General features: G+C 55.8%; 2 protein-coding genes across 2 annotated transcripts; both read right to left on the bottom strand.

The window, feature by feature from the left end:
- Positions 1-1,028: 1,028 nt before the first annotated feature.
- On the bottom strand, positions 1,029-5,106 carry LOC128948788 (twist-related protein 2-like). The gene is made up of 2 exons (XM_054293561.1): positions 4,628-5,106; positions 1,029-1,185 (listed from the first exon to the last, which is right to left on the bottom strand). The coding sequence occupies exon 1, from the start codon at positions 5,104-5,106 to the stop codon at positions 4,633-4,635; it is 474 nt and encodes a 157-aa protein (XP_054149536.1). The 3' UTR covers positions 1,029-1,185; positions 4,628-4,632.
- An 8,641-nt stretch (positions 5,107-13,747) lies between these two features.
- Positions 13,748-20,035, bottom strand: SLC48A1 (solute carrier family 48 member 1). The gene is made up of 3 exons (XM_054293569.1): positions 19,838-20,035; positions 15,111-15,278; positions 13,748-13,998 (listed from the first exon to the last, which is right to left on the bottom strand). Exons 1-3 carry the CDS (start codon positions 19,974-19,976, stop codon positions 13,862-13,864), a joined length of 444 nt encoding a protein of 147 aa, XP_054149544.1. The 5' UTR covers positions 19,977-20,035; the 3' UTR covers positions 13,748-13,861.
- Between the last annotated feature and the right edge of the window lie 4,183 nt (positions 20,036-24,218).

Genomic DNA, 24,218 nt, shown 5'->3' with positions numbered 1-24,218 from the left:
TTTTCAAGCACAATTTATTATTTTTTGAAAGAGGATTTTAAGTTCTGAAGCCGATTTTGTTTCTCAGCTGTAAAATCCTTCCCAAGCGAAGCCACCACAGCTCCGTTTTTAACAGAACTCTGATTTTTTAAAGCACCTCCAGATTTTTCTGAAGGCTGCAGTTGACTCCTCGGAGCAGGGAATCCAATCCCACTGCACATAAAAATTGGGAATTGGGTGGAAAAAGTCACTCTGGGCCTTCCTGTGGCTCCTCCGTGGATTCTCTGGTGCGCCCCAAACCTGATCACAACTGGAATTCCTCTCCCATGGAATATTTGGGGGCTCAGGCCTGTTGCAGCCTCTCTGGAAGGGATTTCCCCCCTCTTTTTCTGCCATAACAGGTGAAAAACCTGATTTTTGGTTTTGCCTGATTCCAATAAAAGCGGCCCAGCTGAGGGAGGTGCAGGGTGGACCTGGCAGCACCATTCTCTATGAAAAACAAGGATTGAACCCTGGAAAATTCCCCCTGGGCTTTATTGGGGTCGTTTTGGGCACCCCAACACCTCCATTGTCCTTTCCCCACACCCCCAAAAGAGCCCAAACCCGCTCAGAGTTCCCAAAATCCCAAAATTCTCGACAGCTCCGTCTCCAACCTCAATTCCTGATAAATCCTGAGGAATTGGGAGGTTCCAATCCAGGAATTGGGGCATTGGTGAGGCCAGTCCGTGGGGCAGGAGTGGCTGGGGGTGCCTGGGGCGGTCAGCAGCCCCCAAATCCCCCTGGATCCTCACAGTCCGTGGGATCACAATCCATGGGATCACAACACAATCCATGGGATGGTCCCGGCGCGGAGCCTTCGGAGCGGGATGAAAGCGGGGGGACCCCCGAGGTCCTTGGGGGGCTCCAGCCCTTCCCTTTCCCCTCATCCTGGAGGAATTGTCCTGCTCTGGGAAGGGCTCAGCTCTCTGGCGGTCCCACAGGAGGAAATTGGGATCTGGGGATGGTTCCTTACCTGCGAGCCCACAATAAATCACAGCGCCGCGTCCGAACCGACCCAAAGCAGCTCCTGCTGCGGCTCCCTCGGGCTCGTCCCTAAAGTTTTTGAGGTTCCTGGGGCTGTCAGGGGTTTGGGGTCCTTCCTTCTTCTCTCCAGGAAAGTTCCTGTGGGGTTTTGGGTGCTGGAGCTGCTTCCATCAAGGCGGAGACCTGCGGGGAGACAGCGGGGTCAGGTTGGGCTCAGCTCCCCAAAATCCTACAAATCCATGCCCTGGAACCAATGGGGTGAGCTTGGGCTTGGCTTCCCAAAATCCTACAAATCCATGCCCTGGAACCAATGGGGTGAGCTTGGGCTTGGCTTCCCAAAATCCTACAAATCCATCCCCTCGAGCCAGCAGGATCAGGTTGGGATCGGCTTCCCAAAATCCTACAAATCCATGCCCTGGAACCAACGGGTTTATTCCATCCCCTCACGCTTTGTCTCCAGCTGTCTCCTCCTCACCGAGAGCTTCCCCTCTCTGGAGAGGAGCCTGGGGAGGGATAAATCAAATCCTCCAGGAATTGTTCCCCGGGAAGGGCGGAGGACAGAGGGGAAAATCCCCTAAAGGCCAATGTGAGCCCTTGGGATGGGAGATGGGCACATCCATGGGCTTGAGGGCAGCCAAAATTTTGGTGTCATGGCCAGGCAGGACCATCCCAACCCAGCCCATGGGAAAATGGATCGGCTCCCTGGGCCCAGCAAGATCTGATCCCAAAAAACCACCCTCCTAGCAGGATTTTGGGATCCTCCGGAGGGCTGGACAAGATTTAACACCAAAAACCCTCACGGGAGCATTCCAGGGCTGCCCGAGGGCTGCGGGAGCTTTGGGAGGAGCCGAACCCTGCAGGATTTGGGATGGAGAAGCTCACGGAGCTCCATCCTCACCCTCCCTGGGTATCCCCGCCTTTGTCCGCCCCAGGAATGGGAGCGGAGGCCGGGCATGGATCCCACAGCTCCTCATTCCCCTCCGTGACAGCCGGGATGACAAACGGGCTCGTTCCAGAGGCATTCCCGGGGCCAGGCAGCTCCAGCGATGACAAACGGGCTCGTTCCAGAGGCATTCCCGGGGCCAAGGCGGCTCCAGCGAGCTCCTTGCAGGGGCCATAAACCCGGAGATATTTCCTCGTTCCCCAGGGCTGGATCGGTGATTTTATGTCTGGATTAATTTTAACTAATCCTCAGCAGTGCGGGGAGTCTGCCACGGAGAGCAGCTCTGTCCCCCTGGGTGGTTTTGTCTATTTTTAATGAAAATGTGGAGGTTTTTGATGGAAAAACGAACCCAGCAGCTCTGGCCTGTGACAATTCGGGGGATTTTGGGGAATGTCCCAAATCCCTCACCAGGGCGGCTCCTCCAACACCTCCCCTTCCACCCCGAGTGAAAACACAGCTCTGGGAAAAGCTGATTTTGGGGAACCCTCCAGGAACAGATTTCCCGGGATTTCAGCAGCTCCTCACCTCCCCTGAGAGCCCAGCCCCGAACTGGGGGTCCCGGACCACCCCGAGCACCTTAACCAGGGACAGATTTGGGGTGGGAAGGGATCCCTGCTCTCCTGTCATGCTGTAGAGGGATGCGGGGGATTTTAAAGCAGCTGGAGATGGATTTCCTGAGCAGGGAAATAAAAGGGAATAGGGAACAGGGATGGGAGCTGTTCCCGAGCTCCCGCAGTGCCCCGGAGCAGCGAGAGGTGTTTATAAATAAAAGCAAATGAAGCAGCCGCCAGACAAAGCCGATTCCAGGCGAGAGCAACAGTCCCCAAAGGGAAGATTTATCCAAGGTCTTTCAGGAGACACAATTAAGTGAGGGCAACGCGAGAGAGGCGATAAATCCAGGGAGACAAATGAAGGGCGAGGAACATCAGCCCTCAGCCTCTCCCCCCGGCACTTCCAGCTCCCGGCCTCATTTTCTCCTCCAGCAGGGAAAGAAACCATTTTAATGTGCCCAAGACTCGAGCAAAGCTGAGCTGGGGGAACTTCAAACGTGATTTCTGTTGCCTGAGGGCTCCATCCCTCTTTTTCCCGGGCTGATGTCTCCCGGTTAACAAGGGCACATCCAGCTTTTCCAGCCCCCTTTGATATTTAATAGGCCCAGTTCCACCATGCAGGGGCTGCTTTCCATTAGGAAATCCCAACCCCGAGCGCAGGGTTCGTTCAGAGCCTCCCTCCCCAGCTCGGCACCGCTTTCCTGGTTTTGGGGTTTTGCTGGGAGAATCCTCGTTCCTCTCCCTCCCTGCCCGGCTGGGATTGTTCACCCCAAAACGCCGCAGGTTTGTCCGGGGAGGATGATTCCCTCCCCAGCTGGAGGATGAAGGCACGGAGCACTCGGGATGGATTTTAACGGGATTGATGATCCCGCTTTGCTCACGGGAGCTCTCCAAAGTGACTGAAGGGTCTTTAATCCCTCTGTTTATCCCTCAGTTCTGCCAAGAACTCGGCTTAAATAAACAGCTCTGGGAGCCGCGTCGGGTTCTGCAAACAGAGGGAGCAAAAATGGGTCTGGGAGTGCTGGGGAGGGGGCTCAGCCTCCCCCACTTCCCCAGGGCAAAGGGATTTTAGTCGGGCTTTGTAAAATTCGGGATGAGGCCGTGCCGAGCAGCTTCCCTGGCTTTGGGCAGACCCCCACAACACCCCCAAAACCCGAGAATCCAGCCCCAAAGTGCCAAACCCAGAAGAGGGTGAGGGGTCCAGGGGGGCTCAGCATCCTGACGGGTCCTGAAGGATTTCAGGCATCCCAAAGTGAGGACAAGGGGCCACCCTCTCCTCCTCTGGCCAGCCCTGAGGGGAGGTGACCTGGCAAAAACAGGATTTAATGTCTGAAACAACAGGGTCTGCCCCGCAAAATTGATATTTATACATGAATTTGGCAAAGTGTCAGATTTCCTGCTGGCTGGGAAAGGGAATTTCAAGGTGGCCCATCCTGAAAGGAAATCCCCTGGGAGATGCTCGGCACCCCGAGCCAGCCCTGGCAGCTCCACGGCCTCGAATCTGGGGCTGTTTGGTGCCCGAGGAGAGGCAGGAGGAGCCCTGGTCCTGTCTGGGGACAGCGGGGCCAGGGTCCCATGAGGCATCCCCGGAGCTCCTGGCTCGGGAATGTCCTCTGGAACTTTCTGTTCCTGCTCTGCGGGAAGCGTTGGCGCCTCGTTAACCCCGCTCCTCCCATTCCCGATTCCTCCCAGCCCTAAAACTCTGAATTTTGGATTGTTCCCCTCTCAGCATCCTGAGCTGAATCCATCAGATTTCCCCACGCAGTGCACGGATCCCGACAGGATCACGGATCCCATCCCGAGTGCAGAGCTCTGGGAGAGGAGCAGGGGGAAGCCAGGCAGGACACGAGGCCACCCCAGGACAGGGCAGCTTTGACACCTCGGCAGCCCCAGCAAGACCAAGACGCGATTTGGGAATAAATCGGATTTTTAAAACCCCGTTTTGAACCTTTCCCACCCCTGCTGAGTAGGATCAGCTTGGGAACCGCCACGTCCTCCTGCTCTGGGGTCTGGTGGGACAAATCCCTCATCCCCAGAGCGCCAGGGGGGTGGCCGCAATTCCCAGTGGGTGACATGGCAGTGACATGACAGTGACACGACGGTGACACGACGGTGACACGGCCACACGTACCCGGCTCAGTGCGACGCCGACATGGACCAGGCGCCCTCCATCCTCCACACGGAGAAGGCGTAGCTGAGCCTCTCGTGGGCCAGGAAGTTGCAGCTGGTGGCGACCTTGTGGTCCAGCTCGTCGCTCTGCAGCACCTGGCACAGGAAGTCGATGTAGCGAGCGGCCAGCTTGAGCGTCTGGATCTTGCTGAGCTTGTCCGAGGGCAGCGTGGGGATGATCTTGCGCAGCTCGGCGAAGGCGTCGTTGAGGGACTGGGTGCGCTGGCGCTCCCGCACGTTGGCGATGACGCGCTGGGCGTGGGCGTCCTCGGGGGGCTGCGGGGCCGGGCTGCGGCGGCTGCGCTTGCCCTGGGCCTCGGGGGCTCCGCCGGGGCCCTGCCCGCGCTTGCGGCCGCTCTTCCTGGGCAGCCGCTCGGCCTCGTCCTCGCTGGTGGCCGCGCTGCCCTCGGGGGACTCCGGGGAAAGGTTTTCCTCCTTCATCTCCTCGGGTCCCGAGGCGAGGCCCGGAGCGTCCGCCCTGGGGCTCCCCGGGCGCCCCAAGCCCCGCAGAGCCCTCCAAGGAGCTCCTTGGCTTTTCCTTTGGGCCAGGAGAGGAGGGCTCTGGGATGACTTGGGGAACGGCTCCTGCTGATAGGGCGAGCGCGGCGGGGGCGGACCAGGCGCAGACCAATGCAGGGGAACGCCAGCGGCTCTGGAGCTTATGGGTTCCAGATTTCCTCTCTCCCTCCCCACCGCCACCCCGAGCCCTCCGGCACAGATGCTCCGGCTGCCGCCCGGATGTCAGGGACGCTCTCGGTGCCAAGGGAGCCCCAGCCATGGAGCTCGGCGGTGGCTTTGGGGGGTTTTTGAATTGATTTTTCAACCCAGTTGACCCCGCAAAGAAACATCCCCTTGTTTGGGGTGGAGGAGGAGACTTTCACCTGTGAGGGAGCCAGGTGGGGATGTGGAGCCACAGGGGTTGCAATGAGCGGGTCAGGAACTCCCAAAATCCAAAGGAAGAAGCAACCAAAGGGAGATCGGCATCCGTAGGGCTCTTGAGGAAAGGCTTTGGTCAAAATGAGCTTGAGTTTGTGTCCATTTGTCCATCTGTCCATCCATCCATCCATGGATCCCTCCATGGATCCCTCCAGGGATCCATCCATCCATCCATCCATCCATCCATCCATCCATCCATCCATCCATCATCCATCCTTCCATCCATCCATCCCTCCCTCCCTCCATTCCCAGCATCCCTCATCATCCTCATCACCCTCACGAGTAAATCCAGCGGCTCCTGGGTGGAAGAAGAAGGGGAAAATGAAGAGGAACAGGAAATGGAAGAGGAAGGGGAGCAGGAGGAAGAAGGGGAAGGGCATGACCTCTCTGGGAATCCTCCAGGACGGGATTGGGGCTGGATCTGGAGCCCTCTGCCCCAGCAGCGCTGCCGAGGGCTGGGGAGCTGCCACCAGCTCCAGCTGAGGCTCGGCCTGTGCCTGGCCTTTATTCCTTAATTAATTCTTCTCCTTTTTATTTTTTTTTTCTTTTCTTTTTTTTTTTTAATTGTTTTCCTTTTAAAAGAAAATAAAATTGAATTGAATTTCACCAGGAGAAGGGTTCTGGCCGGGGGAGGGGAGGTTTGGGATCGGGGCTGGGATCTCGGAGGAACACAATGAGCTTTGAAGTGCAGGAAGGAGCAGCCCCACACCCCAAGGGGCTTTTGTCCCCACATTTGGAGGGGTTGTGGCTTTTCCCTCAAACATTTCAATTTGTTCTTTCAGTGAGTGGTTTTTTTTTGGGGAGGATATTCATCCAAACTCCTCATGGAAAGGTCACGAGGCACCAAAGTGGTTTCAATAACTCCTCCAGCTCGCTGGGGGTTTTTCTGGCGCTGCTTTTGACACATCGGGGAAAATTTCAAGCCTTAAAGAAAGAAAAACAACTGAGCCAAGCCCAGCTGACTTGACTCAGGGAGAAGTCACCGGATGGGAGATTCGAATTCCCAATTCCTGGCCCCTCTGGACACGTCCCCTGTTGGTTTCACCCCACTCCCTCACATCCATCACACCCTAGGGGGATTTTGGGGGGTTTTTGGGGGAATCTCCTCCCAGGGGAAAAGGGACAGGACAGCAGGAAACAGCCTCGAGTGGTGCCACCAAGGGTTTAGGTTGGGCATTGGGAAAATTCCTCCAGGGCAGGACAGGGGTGGGGTGCCCATCCCTGGGGGGTTTCAAAGTGGAGGTGGCACTTGGGGACATGGTCAGGGTGGCCTTGGCAGTGCTGGGGAAGCGTTTGGTGCTTTCAGAGGATTTTGTTTTGCTTTGTTTGGAGATTTTCTTTCCAAGCTCCTTTTCTTTGTTCCGGAGGACAAAAATAATCCCCGTCTCATCCCGCGTGAAGGGGGAAAAAAAAAAAACCAACCAAAAAAAAAGAGGATAACGCTGATAAATGGGGAAGATGAAAGGGAGCCGGGAAGAGCCGCTGCCCCTGGAGGCCGGGAAGTGCCTTGAGACCCGCAGGTTTTTCCAGTTACGGCGGCCCCGGAGTGGAAACAGCTGCGGGGCGGCCAAACCCGCGGAGCATCCCTCCCGCCCGTGTGGTTGCTGCGGCAACCGCGGGGAATTTGGGGCGCTGGGATGGCGCTGGGATGGGGAACCCGCGGGGCTTTGATCCCGGCTGATGGATGGCCCCGCGATCCTTTCCCCGGCGCGGTGACCTCACGCTCCTGGAACGCGCTGGGATCCGTCAGAACGCGGGGCTGGAGGAGGAATGAGGGGTCAGGGGGTCCTGGGGGGGTCCCAGAGGGTGCAGGGGGTTCCTGGGAGCCATCCCAGAGTTCTCCTGTGGGATGGGGTCAGGATGAGCCACAGGAGCCGCCCCCCATCCCCGGGCTGGGCCCATCCTGTTCCACTTAATTCCGACACGTGAAAGTTTCTTCCCCCCTTTTCTCCGCCATCTGCTCCCATCTGGCCATCAAAGCAGCCAGGAACTGTCCTGAGCTCTCCCAGCATGGAGCTGGGAACGTTGGGAATGTTGGAAATGTTGGGATCAGCCCCTCTGAGCCCTTCCTGACCTCCAGGGCTGCCCTTGGGTCCGCATCGACCCTGGATCCTGCGTGGATCTGGTGTGGATCCCTCAGAATCCTGATGTGGAGAAAAGGTCCCCACGAGCTTCTCCCATTTCCAGGTCTCTCCTCCTGCTTTGTCACCCCAGGAGGGGTCCCCATGGGCTGGGGATGGGGACAGGAGGTGACAAACAAGGATTCCTGGGAAATGGGAGCAAGGGGACTCTGCAGGCCAGGAAAGGAATGGGGAGGAGGGAGCAGGAGCTGCTGTCCTGCACCTCGGGAGTGAATCAAAACCCCCAGGAACATCCAAGGCCAGGCTGGGATCCTCCAGCATCCAACTCCTGGGCACCTCTGACCCCAATTCCAGGCATCCAGAGGAGCATCCATGCCCTTTATCCCCCCACTCTCCTGCACAGGATTCCCAATCCCAATAAAAATCCCAATAAAAATCCCAACAAAGCCAGAAAATTAGATATTTTTTCCTCCCCTGGTGCACTGAACCTGGTTAGCTTTAAAAGGAATTGGATTTGGGAAAATCTGTGTGGTTTGCGTGCAGGGAGCTGGGGCAGATCCAGAAAAAATCCCAAAAAATCCATCCCGACATGGGCCTGCCCCACGCAGAGCCGCGGGATCCTCCGGTGGAGCAGCAGCTCAGGAATTTGTGGGAATCAGCACCCGCTGAAGAATTTGTGGGAAAGAGGAGTCCGGCAGTGCCCTTAGCAACCAGACAAACATTTGTGGGGGGTTCTGTTCCATCCTGGAGGGAAAAACCCTCTGGAAAAATCCGGGAAAGACGGTGTTGGGAGGGCAGGGGGTGAATTTGCCCCAGGGGTCCCTTCCCAGAAGATCTTCCCCATGGAGCAGACCCAAACTCATCCCTCGTGCTCCTGCTCATGGTAAACCTGACTGGAATTTGGGGTTGGGAACTGGGAGGGAGCAAAAATGGGAACAAAATTTGGTTTTTTTTTATCACAGGGGCAACCAGAGCTGGGTTCCATCCAGGGGAAGAGGGAGACACCCTGGAGAAGCTGCAGTAAATCCCAGTTTTCCTTGGGATGTTATCCAAGAGCAGCAGAGCCCGTGAGTGGGATGGGGATGTGGAGAGGAGGGAGGGATGGAGGGATGGAAGGATGGATGGATGGATGGATGGATGGATGGATGGATGGATGGATCCATGGATGGATGGATCCATGGATGGATGGATCCGTGGAGGGATCCATGGAGGGATGGATGGATCCACAGATGGATGGATGGATGGATCCATAGATTCACAGATGTATTGATCCATGGATGGATCCATGGATGGAACCACATCCCAGGGGAGCTCTGAATTATTTCTGTGGGAGCAGCTCTGAGATCCCTCACAGCTGCCTCAAGTTCCTGCCTCTCTGCTGGGCCAAACTGGAGCCCAAAGGGGGCTCAGAAAAGCCCCTGGAGCTGCAAACCACACCTGGAGCCACCGCTCACGGATGTCCCCGAGGCCTGGGTGTCCCAAGACCCTCAGACCATCCAGGGTGGGGGTTCCTGGCAGGAGCAGGGGAAGGACCCCCTGTCTCAGAGCTTTCCCCATCCCAGAGCTGCCCCCACCCCCTCGCAGCCCCGCAGCACATCTGGGACACCCCCGGAGCCTTCAAAGCCGTGTCTGGGGAGAGACGAAAGGCCCGGCTCAACTCCTGGCCGGAGATGAAAGGAAAGCTCTCCCTCGGCGGCTGGAACGAGTTCGCGGTGCTCCGGAGCGGGGCTGCAGGGGCCCGTTTCCTGCTGCCTTTCCAGAGGGAATCCACAGCAAATTCCCGGGGTGGCCGAGCCCGAAAGGGGCTCTGAGCTCCCCGAGGGGCTCCTGGGATGCTCGGTGGGCTGGGGGGGATGAGGGGCAGTGGGACGGGGAGGGAGAAGCTCCTCCAGGATGAGCCCAGGGCGGGGGAGCGGTGGCCGGGCGGATGCGAGCGCCAGATTTTCCTCATTTCATCCCAGGAAATTCTATTCCGATTAAAAGGCGTTTGATGTGCGCGGAGCGGGCGCGGGGGGAGGCCGGGTTGGGGTTGGGTTTCTCTGCAATTGTTGGGCTTTGTGGGGTTTGTGAAGCAGCTCGAAGCTCCCAGGATTTGGCGGCTGCAGAACGTGCAGTTGAATTTTGGGGTTTGTGAAAAGGTGGAGGAGGAAGGGATGGAGCCACGAGCGCCCGGGGCTCCTCCTCTCCCGGTTTTCCAAAGGGTTGATCCCTCTCCATCAGGGAAGGGGAATCCTCCAGCTCCTCACCCCCTCCATCACTAGGAATTAAAGGAATAAAAGGGATTTTTCCAGCTGGAAAAATGTCCCAGTGTCGTGGGAGGTTGAGGTTCTCAGTGGGACCACGGGGTCTTGTGGAATTTGGGGTTTCCCGAGGGCTGGCGGGGATGGATTTTGGGGTTTATCAGCCCATAAAAGGGGTAAAAGCCACTTTAAAGTGAGGCAGAGCCACGCCAAGGGCCAGGCAGGAGGAGCAGGGATGCTGCTTCCCCCTGGTCGTTATTCCAGCCCATTCCTCACGTCCTTCTGTCCCACTCCTGGCCGAGGAGGAAGGGAAGCAGTGACCCCTCCTTGGGAAGTGGTTCCAGCCCAGCTCCAGGCTGGGAAGGAGCAGAGGGACCCCCAGAGGGGCTGGGACCCCCCGATGACCCCTTTGGGCTCTCCACAAACCCCAAAACCCATCCCAAAAGCTCTTCCCAGCTACCCCAGCCTGGGGATTTTCAGCCTCCTCGTTAAGCACTGGGCCCATATTGAATCGTTTTATCCCTTTGGTTGCTCTCCAAGCTGAGAATTGTCCTAAAAATAACCATTCCCAGTTCTGTGTGTGATGTTCTCCCCCCTCTCGCAGCCCCTGGCTCCGGCCCAGCTCCCCCAGCTCCGGTGAGTTCATCCCGACACCAAATCTGCTCCGTTGGGGATCTGTAATCCCAGAGCTGCTCTCACCCAAAGCCCGGCTGGAGCACGAGGATTCCCTCGGGAACGGCAGCAGGGCCGGGCTCGTGTCCGTCTGTCTGTCCCTCTCCCAGCTGGACACGGCCCTGGGAGCCAGGACACTCCTCTGGGATCCCTGGCTCCAGCCCCAAGCTCTTCCTCAGGGGCTCTTCCAGATCCTCAGGATGCCGTGAGTGAGGTGGAATTTGGGGGAATTTTCTGATTTTTCCCAGCTGGGGAACAAAGGGCAAATCCAGGCTGAGCCAGCGCCGTGTCCAGGGAGCAGGGACACCACGTGTGGTGACATCCCCTGGAATGTCCCCTGGAAGGTTTGGGACACGTTCCTGTCCATGTCTGTGCACTTCACCCTCCTAGACCCCACTCCCAAGGAATGGCACAGACCTTCATGGAAAGGATTCCCCTGGGAACAGCGACGTGCAGGTCCCTCCAGGTCTGTCCCCAAGCCCAGACCATCCTGCAGGTCCCACTGGATTTGTCCCCAGACCCTCCTGCAGGTCCCTCCAGGCCTGTCCCCAAGCCCAGACTGTCCCCAAGGCCAGCACCACCCTCTGGAAGTTCCAGGACCCCTCTGCTGCAGCCCCAGAGCCACTGTGGGGACACCCAGCTGGGATTTGTGTCCCTGCACACCAGGACAGTGTCCCCAGCACCTCCCTGCCCCCCCAGAGCCACCTGGAGGGTCCCCAGCCCCACGAGGTTCATCCGGAGCTTTTGAGGCGCCGCTTCCGCCCTCGCCACATCTTGAGAGCAGATTGGGAAAATGCAAAAAACCTGTTCCTCCCTCTGGGTGCCTTTAATCCCTCCACGGGCAGGAAAAGTGGGATTGGGGCCACTGCTGGACCTTGGGGAGGTGCTCAGACCCCCCCAGTGGGAGTCATTAGGGCCCCACGACCCTAAAGAGCCCCCCAAAATCCAGCAGAGGCTCCCCAAGTCCTGAAGATTCCTCAGGCTGCCCAGCACCAGGGAGTGAGGAATGCTGCAAAGGGAATTCCATGAAAAATGGGGCTGGGAAAGGTTGGTGCAGCCAGGGAATGGGGTGGGATGGCTGGGACTTTGTGGGGGCTGTGGGGAGAGAAGGGGTCGGGGCGAGGGGATGGGTTTGAGTCTCCTGGGAAGTCTCTGGAGCCACCAGGACCTCTGTCCTCTCCTGTCCCAGGGGATGGGAATTCCAGCTGGGATCCTTCCCTCACCCCAGGGCTGGGTCCTTGTGGGGAGCTGCAGGGCCACGCTGAGCTCCTTGGTGGCCCCCAGGCACGTGGATGTCGCTGTTTTGGGGTGTCCCAGGTGGTTTTGGGGTGTCCCAGGTGGTTCTGGGGTCTCATTCGCCCCCCCAGCCCGGGCTGTGCCACTGCCGCCCTCTGGCGGCTCCTGCGGGCCCTGCACCCGGGGTGTCCCCAATGTGTCCCCAAAGTGTCCCCTCCCCTGGACCCCACCCCATGGTCAGTGATGGGATTGGGATGGGGCTGGGAATGAGAACTCACTCAGGACTGACCCCAAAGCCCCCCCCCCGAAGCCCCCCTGCCCCCTTTTCCCTCCAAAGAAAAGGGATGGCATCACCATCACTTCCCCAAAAATCCCTTTGGGCTGAAATCCCCGAATCCCAAGGGATTTGTGAGGGGAAAATCCACCTCAGACTCCCTGTGGATGAGGAGGTGAGGGGTTCAACACTCCCCACCACCCCAAAAGGTGGGATTCCCACCCATCCCTCCCAGGAATTCCAGTGCAGCCAGGCTGGTGAGGGAGGGCTGTATTTGTGGTGGCACACGGTGACAGCGAGGGTGGCACCGACCTCGGCACCCCCGAGGTGCAAACCAGGAGGAATCCATGTAAAAATAGAGGGAATATTTACACACAGCATCCTTTAAAAAGCTGGCATGTGGGGTGGGAACTCCAGGGCTAGAACATGGCCCAAGGCTGGGTTTAGGGACTCCAGCACGTCACAGCCTCACCCTAAAGCTGCTCCTCAATCCCTGGGGTCCCCTGAGCAGCCTCTGTCCCCTCCTCTCTCCTCCTGCTTCCACAAAAACATTTTATTCCTTATTTTTTTCCTCAGGAATCCTCTCCCTGAGGCTCAGGCAGGTCAGGCCTTGACCCTACACCCCTTTCCCCCAAACACCTTTTCCCTACACCTGCTGCAAATTTAAGCGTTAAATACAGCATTTATGGTTAAATGGGATCCCATTCCCTTTGAAAACCAGCCTGGGGAGCAGCCAGGGCAGCATTCCTGTCCCTGGGAGCTTTGGGATCGGCTGTGCTCTGCCAGGAGCAGCATTCCCATCCCTGTGAGCTTTGGGATGAGCTTTGGGATCAGCTGTGCTCTGCCAGGAGCAGCATTCCCATCCCTGTGAGCTTTGGGATGAGCTTTGGGACGAGCTGTGCTCTGCCAGGAGCAACATTCCCAGCTCTGGGAGCTTTGGGATGAGCTCTAGGATGAGCTGTGCTCTTCCAAGAGCAGCATTCCCAACCCAGGGAGCTTTGGGATGAGCTTTGGGATGGGCTGTGCTCTGCCAGGAGCAGCATTCCCATCCCAGGGAGCTTTGGGATGGGCTGTGCTCTGCCTGGAGCAGCATTCCCAGCCCAGGGAGCTTTGGGATGGGCTGTGCTCTGCCAGGAGCAGCATTCCCATCCCAGGGAGCTTTGGGATGGGCTGTGCTCTGCCTGGAGCAGCATTCCCAGCCCAGGGAGCTTTGGGATGGGCTGTGCTCTGCCTGGAGCAGCATTCCCAGCCCAGGGAGCTTTGGGATGGGCTGTGCTCTGCCTGGAGCAGCATTCCCAGCCCAGGGAGCTTTGGGATGAGCTTTGGGATCAGCTGTGCTCTTCCAAGAGCAGCATCCCCATCCCTGTGAGCTTTGGGATGAGCTTTGGGATCAGCTGTGCTCTTCCAAGAGCAGCATCCCCATCCCTGTGAGCTTTGGGATGAGTTCTGCTCCTCTGCTGCTCCCAAACCCCAAAGCCCTGGACAGGCAGAGCCTGGCTGGGAGCTCAGCTGGGCCCTTCCCAGGGAGCAGAGAGGGGACAAAGGAGCAGAGAGGGGACACAGGAGCAGGGCAGTGACAAAGGTGGGGACTGCCACCCCTTTGGTAGTGCTCCGGGAGTCCTTCCCCTCCTTCCCTCCCTCCCAGAACAGCAGCGATGAGTGAGGAAAAGCCAGCAGGAAAAGCCCTCTGTTGGGACAGACTGACAGACAGACAGACAGACAGTGTCTGTGCCCTCTCTCACACCTTGCCCCGGGGCTCAGAAGTCGCTGAGGATGCTGATGTCGGCGAACTCGGCGCGGTACCGGTGCGAGTACAGGCTCAGCAGCAGCGCCCACTTGAGCGCCATGAAGCTCCACACGCAGGACAGGTAATAGCTCTTGGGGTCAGTCAGGGCTGTGGGGGAAAAACAATGGGATTGGGTGGGAATTCAGTGGGAATTCAGAGGGAATTCGGTGGGAATTCAGAGGGAATTCGGTGGGAATTCAGTGGGAATTCAGTGGGAATTCAGAGGGAATTCGGTGGGAATTCAGTGGGAATTCAGAGGAAATTCGGTGGGAATTCATTGGGAATTCATTGGGAATTCGGAGGGAATTTGGAGGGAATTCGGAGGGAATTCGGAGGGAATTCCAGCTCCTGGGGGCTCTGCACAACCTCTGTGTTCCTTGGAATTCTACTGGAATGGGATGATTTCCCCAGCTCTGCCACCTCCACCCCAAACTCACCTGGTTTGGGGACGGGATTTGTGGGGATTCCTGGATTTGTGGGAATTCCTGGATTGTGGGGGTTCCTGAATCATGGGGATCCTTAGATTTCCCTAAAAATTGTGGAGCTAAGACATTCCCTAAAAACCCCAATTTTCTCCCCAAACAGTTTTCCAAGAAAGGCAGGGATGGCAAATATTTGGTTTTCCTTTCATATCTGTATTTTTAAGGATTTCCCACGTGGATTTTCATCCCTTTGCAGCATGAAAACTCCACGGGGAGTTTCTTTAGGTCGAGCCAAGGGATGTTTTTGGGGTTGTGACCCCACACAGCTTCTCCACCCACCCAGGACAGACCCCGTAGGGCTTCTGAGCAAACAGCAAACCCAGAAAACCTCCAAAAAAACAACCCCCAAATGTTCTCCCTTTGGTCTGGGGCCAAGGAAACCACGGCAGGGATTTGGAGCCATTCCTTGGGGAACGATCAGGGCTTTGGAGCTGGGAATGCTGAGTCAGGGCTTGGAGCTGCTCCAGGAGGGATGGACTCAACCTTTGTCATGGAAATGAGGAAATTCCCAGATTTTTTGGGGGGCTTTGTAATGAAAATTCCCAGATTTTTCGGAAGGGCTTTGACATGGAAATTTGGAAATTCCCAGATTTTTTGGAAGGGTTTTTTCATGGAAATGAAGAAATTCCCAGGTTTTTTGGGGGCTTTGTCATGGAAATGAGGCAGTTCCAGGATTTTTGGAGGTGGCAGGAGCACCCCCAGCCCTCCCCAGTGTTCCCAGTCCCTCCCAGTACTCACACTGGTGCTGGGTGATGGCCAGGGCCAGGAAGGCGCAGAAGCCCAGCCCGGAGAGGGCAGAGAAGAGGATCCCGACGGAGAGGAAGAACCTCAGCCCTTTTAACCAGGTCCTCCAGTAATCCTGCAGGTACATCACATGCGTGATTAGGGCCCAGAGCGCCAGCACACCTGTCCAGGTGACAGCAGGGACATCAGAACGGTACCCATGGACAGGTAAAACACAGCCCAACCCCCCAGAACAGCTGGGAACAGCTGGGAACAGCAGCACACCTGTCCAGGTGACAGCAGGGACATCAGAACAGCCTCTACTGGCCAAGCTCTCCCTGCAGCTGCCAGGACCTGCTGCCCCCCTGCCCACATTCCCTGGGTTCCCACCCCAGACCCCCACAGGACCCCCCATGGCCAATCCCCCCGTGCTGGGGGTCCCCAGGCTGCCAGGAGGGATTTGGGAGCGGGCAGATCCTGTGGGCAGAACTGCAGAGTCATGGCACCCCAAACCGTGCCAGGGTCTGGTGACAGAGCTGAGCCCTCAAGTTCCCCAAAATCACCTCCCCCACTTCCTGCTGGCCCTGGTTCCAGAGCTTTTGAGGCACATTTGGGACAGAAATGGGGAAATTGGGGTTTGGAGTCAGCAAAAAGCTGCTCCCTGCTGAGCCTGCCCGCATGACTCAGCAGAACTGCCCTGAATGCTGAGTCAAGGTTTGCTGTTCCCACCCGGCATCGACATCGCTGCTGCTCGAGTGCCTCGCTGCTGCTGCTGCACCAGAGTGCCTCGAGTTCCCCTGATCCCGACCCAAACCCTCACCCAAACCCTGATCCAATTCTAATCTAAATCCTGATCCAAACCTGACCCAAACCCTGATCCAATTCTAATCTAAATCCTGATCCAAACTCTGATCCAAACCCAAATATAAATCCTGCGCCAAAATCTGATCCTGACCCAAACCTTTATCCAAACCCTGACCCAAACTCTGATCCAATTCTAATCCAAATCCTGACCCAAACCTTTATCCAAACCCTGACTCAAACCCTGATCCAATTCTAATCTAAATCCTGACCCAAACTCTGATCCAAACCTGACCCAAACCCCGATCCAATTCTAGTCTAAATTCTGATCCAAGCTCTGATCCAAACCTGACCCAAACACTGATCCAATTCCAGTCCAAACCTGACCCAAACTCTGGTCCAAACCTGATCCAATTCTAATCCACATCCCGATCCAAACCCTGACTCAAACCCAAAAATAAATCCTGAGCCAAACACTGATCCTGACCCAAATCTTCATCCAAACCCTGACCCACATCCCAATCCAACTCTAATCCAAACCTGATCCAATTCTAATCCAAATCCTGACCCAAACCCTAATCCAAGCCCTAATCCAATTCCAATCCAAACTCTGATCCTGACCCAAACCTTGATCCAAACCCTCACCTAAACCCTTATCCAACTATAATCTAAACCCTGACCCAAACCCTGATCCAATTCTAATCCAAATCCTGACCCAAACTCTGACCCAAACCCTGATCCAAACCCTGATCCAATTCCAGTCCAAGCCCTGACCCAAACCCTGATCCAATTCCAGTCCAAGCCCTGACCCAAACTCTGATCCAAACCTGATCCCAACCCCAACTCAAGCCCTGACCCAAGCCCTGGCCCAGCTCTCCAGAGGCAGCTCTGGGCCAAAACATCACCTGAAAAACTCAAGAGTTTGAAACCATTTTTAGTGGGCAATGAAATAAAAGTGGTGACTATTGAAAGCTTGGGGTGACTGCCTGCAGGAGCTGCAGGTTTTCACCCCAGGGATTCCCCAAATCCAGCCCTCCTGCCCTATAAAAACACCTTGTTCCTAAAGCTGAGCCAGGGCACAAAACCCCAGAGCAGCAGCAGAGCCTGCACGGCTCCAGTCCCACCCAAACCCCTCCATAAAAACACAATTCCCACCCAAACCCCTCCATAAAAACACAAATCCCACCCAAACCCCTCCATAAAAACACAAATCCCCGTGGATTTACCCCAAACCTAGGGCCCTGGAGCAGGAGCTGCCCCATCAGACACACCCCAAGGATTTCCAGCAGGGAATCCAACCCAAATTATCCCAGGATGCAAAAAAGGAAAGCCCCAAAGAGCCCCAAGGAGAGGGGAGCTGGAAGGTACCAGGGAAAAATCAATTTCTGAGTAAAACACAAAAACCTCCCAGCACCTGAAATAAACCCCAGGAGTTCAAAGCAGGGCTGGGGAATGATTCTCCCCCCATCAGACCCAAATATTTGGATAATGTTTGGGCTGTTTGAGCTCCAGGGAAATGAGCTTTCCCTCTCTGCAAACATCCAAACAAAAACTGGGACAAACACAAGGTTTTGTCAGCCTCCTGCTCCTCCTGGAGGGATCCTTCAATCCCAGAGGAGATTTTTTTGGGAATGTTCCATTTGTCACACATGGAAATCCTGGGGAAAAACAACAAATCTGCAGCAGAGGCCAAAAAAAAAATGCACAAACAAACACCAAAAATTCAGATTTATTCCACAAGGAGCCCCCCGACTCCAGCATTCCTGCAAGGAGCATCGTGTGGTGATGGCAAAGAAAATGACGGTGAAAATAAAAAGTAACATTAAAAACCCCCTGAAATTGGGGACTGATTCCAAGATTGTTTTTTTTTCTGTGTGTTTACAAAGCCTTCAGTCCTTTTCTAGCTAAACAATCCCCTTTTTATCCACTCCAGCTGCAGCATCAGCTGGAAGGAGCTGAAATCCCCACTCCAACAGGGGCTGGGGCTTTGCCAAGTGAAATTTTGCCATTTCCACGTTTGTCAAACTTTGCCTCTCCTGGGGGAACCCAGGAGCCTCAGCTGGGCTTGGAGCAGGTCAGAAATGGGGGGATTTTCCTGACAAAACTGCTGGGGCTCCACACTGAGATATTTCAGGAAAATAGCTCTGGAAGGAGAGGAACCTTTGGAATATTCTGGTGTTGTACCAGATCCCATATTCAGCTCCCATTCCTTCCATTTCAGGTGTTTTTAAAATTCTCCCAAGCCCCTGCGACTGGGTGGAAACGGAATTAAGTCCCTGGGACATATAAGGGGTTTTATTTCATTAATTCCAGCCCCAGCATCGTTTTCCCTCCACGGCACTTCAGACTTGGATCAAGTTTTGACTGTAAATAGCAGGGAATTAGTGAAATTTAGGGCTAATTCCCAAGCAGGAAAGGTTCTCTGGGAGATAAGGGAAATATCAACAAACTGATTGCAGAGACAAAGCTGGAGACCCCTCAGAACCAGGAGGAATTCTCCCAGCCAGGAAGCCTGTGGATAAACATCCTCAAACACAGCTCCAAAGGCACAGCAGAGGCATTAAAAACGAGGTAAACACGGGCCAGCAGGCAGAGCTTGGCTTAATCAGGGCACTTTGAGGAGGACCTGCAAATTCCGCTGTCAAAATTCCACTCTCAAAATTCCTCTGTCAAAATTCCTCCCTGAGCAAAAACACAGCAGAAAATACCTTCATTTGCTCTTTCTCCTGCATTTCTGGTTCAAGATCCCCCCCAGTTTTCTGCCACCCAGCAAAGTGTGGGAATTCTCTGCTGAATCCCAGCTCCAACTGGAAATAAAAGCTTTTTTTTCTTTTTTTTTTTTGTCTTTTTTTTTTTTTTTTTTTTGAGGGAGAGGAAGCAGAGACAAGCCCAGCCATGCACCTCACCCTTGGATCCTTTCTAAATTTTAACTTCACTTTCTACTCTGGCAGGAATTCAGGCAGGGAAGCCCTGGAGCTGCAGGACTCTGTCCTGCTCCACCCCAACCATTAACCCAGAGCCACAAACCCCCAAATCTCAGATTTCTGGGCACATCAGGGGCAGTTTTACCCCCCGAAACCCAAACCCCTCTTCCAGAGGGTCTGCTTGCAGCATTTGGGGAAATCAGGAGGATTTCTTTGCTTCCCTGAAAACTTCAGCCCCAAGGAAGGGGCTCCTCGGCCCCACTGGTGCCATGACACCCTCTCAGCCCTGATACCCCCAAACTGCTGCCCTGACACCCCCAAATTCAGCCCTGACACCCCCAATTGCTGCCCTGACACCCCCTCAGCCCTGAGATGCCCCTCAAGTCCTCAAGCTTCCCCTCAGGGATGAGGAAGGGGGTCCTTGGCCCCACCATGGCCCTCACTCCCCTCACAGCCCCCTCAGGGATGAGAAATGGCCTCCTCACAACCCTCATGGCTGAGGAAGGGGCTCCTCACATCCCTCACAGCCCTCAGGGATGAGGAAGGGGCTCCTCACACCCCTCACAGCCCTCAGGGATGAGGAAGGGGCTCCTCACACCCCTCACAGATCCTCACTCCTCTCATGGCTGAGAAATGGGCTCCTCACACCCCTCATGGCTGAAGAAGGGCTTCTCACAGACCCTCACTCCCCTCATGGCTGAAGAAGGGAATCCTCACTCCCCTCTCACTCCTCACAGCCCCCTCAGCCACGGGGAATGGGCTCCTCACACCCCTCACGGCAAAGCAAGGGGCTCCTCGGCCCCACCGCCGCCCTGACCCGCTCCATCACGCCCAACCCCGATCCCTCCCTCAGGCTGATCCCGCTCAGCCCTCCCGGGCCGGTGCCCAGTGCCCGCTCGCCCCCGGTGCCGTATCCAAGAGCCCACCCTCCCGGCCCGGTGCCCCTCGTCCCCCGGTGCCGAACCCGAGAGCCCTCCCGGCCCGGTGCCCGGTGTCCCCTCAGCCCCGGTGCCGTACCCGAGAGGCCGCCGGCCGCAGCCGTGCCGGGCTGGCGCAGCGCGGGCACCACGCTCCAGGCGCAGAAGGCCGAGAGGCCGCTCAGGGCACCGAAGGACGCGTAGGCGACACGGAGCGCCAGGGCCCCGTTCAGCGCCATGGCGGCCTCGGCGCGGCCCGCCCACGGCACCGGGACACGCCCCGGGAACGCGACGGCACCGGGACACGCCTCGGGAACGGCAACGGCAACGGGACACGCCTCGGGACACGGGAACGGGACACGCCCCGGGAACGGCAACAGCAACGGGACACGCCTCGGGACACGGGACTCGGACACGGGACTCGGACACGGGACACGGGATCGGGACACGCCTCGGGAACGGGGACAGGACACGGGACACAGCACCGCGAGACGGGAACAGGACACGCCTCGGGACAGGGACACTCCCCGGGACACGGCACCGTCCACCGGGACTTGGACACGCCCACAGACACCGGGACACGCCCACATGAGCGGGACACGCCCACCAGGACCGGGACACGCCCCCGGTCCCGCCCCATCGTAACGCGCCCCCTGGCGGGCGGGAGGACTGAGGAGGGGACACGAAGGGACGGGGACACCGCGGGGGGACACGGAGACCACCGAGGGGACACGAGGGAACACCGCGGGGGGACACGGAAAACACCGGGGGGACACGGGCGGCATCGGCAGGTGGGGAGCGTGTGGCGTTGGGGACATCTCCGAGTGGCTTTCGCTTCCCCCCGGCCCATCCTGTGGGATTGCGGTCTGGGGACACCTCACCAAAATCCTCGAAGACTCTTTGGGGCTTTTCCGTTCCCTTTTCTCCCTTCCGCTTTTTTTATTTGCTTATTTTTTTTTTTTAACATTCTTCCCCCTTCTGAGCCCTTGGCTGGGTCCGGCTCTGCTTCATCCGCGGGGGCACAAATTTCCAGCGAGGATTGGTGTGAAAATGGGATTTTCTTACTTATTTCTCATCATTAATTAATCGTCCTGCGAGCGCCACGGGGACAGAGGCGCTCCCCGAGGCTGGGAATTCGGCTTTTCCCGAATTTCCCGGTTCAGCCTCCCCCAAAAGGATCTTTGAAGCTCGGCTGGGCTGCTCTAGGTGGCAGCAGCCTCCTTCCCTTTCCCGAGCCATTCCCGCTCTTCATCCACCTCCCCACCCCTCCTCCTCCTCCTCCTCCATCTCCCTTCCCCCTCTCCATCCATCCCTGCGTGCCCCCCTCTGGAATTCGGGTTTTGGGGGGTTGGATGGGGCTTGGAGCGCCCTGGGACAGGGGAATTGTCGCTGTCCTGTTCTTCCACCCCAGCCCGCAGCTCCCACCCTGCTCAGGGAGCCAAAATTCCACCCAGTTTGACCTAAAATTCCCCCCAGTTTGACCCAAAATTCCCCCCCCAGTTTGAACCAAAATTCCCACTCAATTTGATCCAAAATTCCCCTCCATTTTGACCTAAAATTCTCCCCAACTTGACCCAAAATTCCCCCCCAATTTGATCCAAAATTCCCCCCCAATTTGACCCAAAACCCCAGTGAAATCCCAAAAACCCAATGACACCCCAAAATTCAGTGACACCCCTAAAACCCAGTAAAATCCCAAAAACCCCAAAGACATCCCAAAAACCCGGTGAAATCCCAAAATCCCAGTGAAATCCCCAAAAACCTGGTGAAATCCCAAAATTCCGTGACACCCTAAAAACCTGGTGACACCCCTAAAGCCCCATGAAATCCCCAAAACCCAGGGACATCCCTAAAACCCAGTGACACCCCAAAGATCCCTAAAACCCAGTGACACCCTAAAACCCAGTGAAACCCCAAAAACCCCATGAAAACCCCAACAACCCCGGCTGTCCTTGCCCAAAGACTCGCAGCTACCGCCCCGCCGTGGGATTTTGAGCGTGAAAACCTCGAGAGCGGCGAAGCAAAAATTGCATTTCCTGAAAAATTCCATTTCTTGAAAAATTCCGTTTCCTGAAAAATTGCATTTCCTGCAAAATTGCATTTCCTGCTGCGGCTGCAGGAACGCGGGAGGGAACGAGCGGCGTCAGCAGCGCCAGGTGAGATCAGAGATCCGAGATCAGAGATCCGAGATCGGCTCCTCCTCGCCCAATTCCCCCCGGGAATTTCGGGGCCCATTTTGTCATCCCGGCTCTGCTGACTCTGCCCGAGCCTTGGGGATGCTCTGGGGTGATTTTTGTGCAGGTGGGAAATGGCTCAGAGCCATGGAGGACCAAAATCTGGGGTTGTTTTTTGATTTTTTAGGGTTTTTTTTGGTTCTTTTTTTGGGTTTTCTGAGAGATTTTTTTTTTTTTTGCCTTTTGGGGTTTGTTTCACGCTGGGTTTTTTGTTTCTCTTGTTGGTTTTTTTGGGGTTTTTTGGTTGGTTTGGTTGGGGATTTTTTTGTTGTATTTTTGATTTTTTTGGTTCATTGGTTGATTGCGTTTTTGTGGGGTTCTTTTGATTTTTTTGGTTTGGTTTTTGGTTTTTCACTTTTTGGACCCAAAATTGGCTTCCTCAGCACTGCCTACCCCAGGCACCTGGATTTTCCAAAAGTGGATGGGATGGAAATGGGGAGAGGAGGAGGAAGAGGAGGAACCGCTCCAGGTGGGAACAGCGACGTTCCTGCACCTCCACCCCACCCCAGCCCAGCAGTTCCCACCCATTTTTTCCACTTTTTGGCCCAAAATTGGCTTCCTCAGCACTGCCTACCTCAGGCATCTGGATTTTCCAAAAGTGGATGGGATGGAAATGAAGACAAGAAGGAGGAGGAGGAGGAGGAGGAGGAGAAACCACTCCAGATGGGAGCAGCGATGTTCCTGCTCCTCCACCCCAGCCCAGCAGCTTTCACCCATTTTTTTCACTTTTTGACCCAAAATTGGCTTCCTCAGCACTGCCCACCCCAGGCAGCAGCTCCAGGTGACACCTGGATTTTCCAAAGGTTGGTGGGATGGAAATGAGAACAAGAAGAGGAGGAGGAAGAGGAGGAACCGCTCCAGGTGTGAACAGCGATGTTCCTGCTCCTCCACTCCACCCCAGCCCAGCAGCTTTCACCCATTTTTTTCACTTTTTGACCCAAAATTGGCTTCCTCAGCACTGCCCACCCCAGGCAGCAGCTCCAGGTGACACCTGGATTTTCCAAAAGTGGATGGGATGGAAATGGGGAGAGGAGGAGGAAGAGGAGGAACCGCTCCAGGTGGGAACAGCGACATTCCTGCTCCTCCACCCCATCCCAGCCCAGCAGTTCCCACCCGGTTTTTTTCATTTTTTGGCCCAAAATTGGCTTTCCCAGCACTGCCCACCCCAGACACCAGCTCTGGGTGCCACCTGAGGTGCCACCTGAGATGACACCTGAGGTGCCACCTGTGTTTCCAGGGCTGTGGACCTTGGCCCCGCTCCCCAGCACCTGTGCTTGCCCCGGAGCTTTCCCAGTTATCGCTCCTGCCCCAGCCTCGGGAACAGCTGGGAAACAGCCGGATTTACCGGATGAGGGATCCTTCCTCCTCCTCCCTCCTCCTCCTCCCTCCCCGGGGCTGGAGCTGGGAACAAAAGGAGGAAAATCAGCGGGGATGGGACAGCCCTGTTTGCTTCCCGAGAGGGTTTGGCCTTGAGGCCGTTTTGTTTTGTCCCTTTTAAAGGAACATTTCAGCCACGGGAGGAGCTGGGGCTGAGAGCCCAGAAACGCCAAAGGCCCAAAGGGGAAAGGAAAAAGGAAAAGTTGAGGAAGTGCGAGGTTCCAGCTTGTCCTGGTGTGAGGAATGGTCACAAATCCTTGGGAAAAACAAATTCCATCTTTGGGAAAAAAAACCAAATTCCATCTTTGAGAAGAAACAAATCTCACCCTTGGGAAACAGAAACAAATCCCATCTTTGGGAAACAGAAAAAAATTCCATCTTTGAGAAGAAACAAATTCCATCTTTGGGAAAAACAAATCCCACATTTGGGAAACAGAAACAAATCCCATCTTTGGGAAAAACAAATCTCATTTTTGGGAAAAATAAATCCTACCCTTGGGAAAAACAAATCCCATATTTGGGAAACAGAAACAAATCCCATCTTTGGGAAAAACAAATCCCACCCTTGGTAAACAGAAACAAATCCCATATCTGGGAAAAACAAATCCCACCTTTGGGAAAAACAAATCCCATCTTTGGGAAGCACAAATAAATCCCATCTTTGGGAAGAAATAACTCCCATCTTTGGGGGAAAAAAATCCCATATTTGGGAAAAACACCAAATTCCATCTTTGGGAAACACAAATAAATCCCATCTTTGGGAAGAAGTAAATCCCATCTTTGAGAAGAAACAAATCCCATCTTTGAGAAGAAACAAATCCCATCTTTGGGAAAAACAAATCCCACCTTTGGGAAACAGAAACAAATCCC

This window comes from Melozone crissalis, unplaced genomic scaffold (genome assembly GCF_028551555.1).
Source record: "Melozone crissalis strain CALT ecotype California unplaced genomic scaffold, PUWL_Pcris_2 ptg000160l_1, whole genome shotgun sequence".
NCBI classification, from domain to species: domain Eukaryota; kingdom Metazoa; phylum Chordata; class Aves; order Passeriformes; family Passerellidae; genus Melozone; species Melozone crissalis.
This window is presented reverse-complemented; position numbering and strand designations above follow the sequence as displayed.

Coding starts and splice junctions, on each gene's coding strand:
- LOC128948788 (XM_054293561.1), bottom strand. CDS start 5,106: ATGAAGGAGGAAAACCTTTCCCCGGAGTCCCCCGAGGGCAGCGCGGCC.
- SLC48A1 (XM_054293569.1), bottom strand. CDS start 19,976: ATGGCGCTGAACGGGGCCCTGGCGCTCCGTGTCGCCTACGCGTCCTTC. Junction 15,279..19,837: donor TGCGGCCGGCGGCCTCTCGG/GTACGGCACCGG, acceptor TCACCTGGACAG/GTGTGCTGGCGCTCTGGGCC. Junction 13,999..15,110: donor GGCCATCACCCAGCACCAGT/GTGAGTACTGGG, acceptor TTTCCCCCACAG/CCCTGACTGACCCCAAGAGC.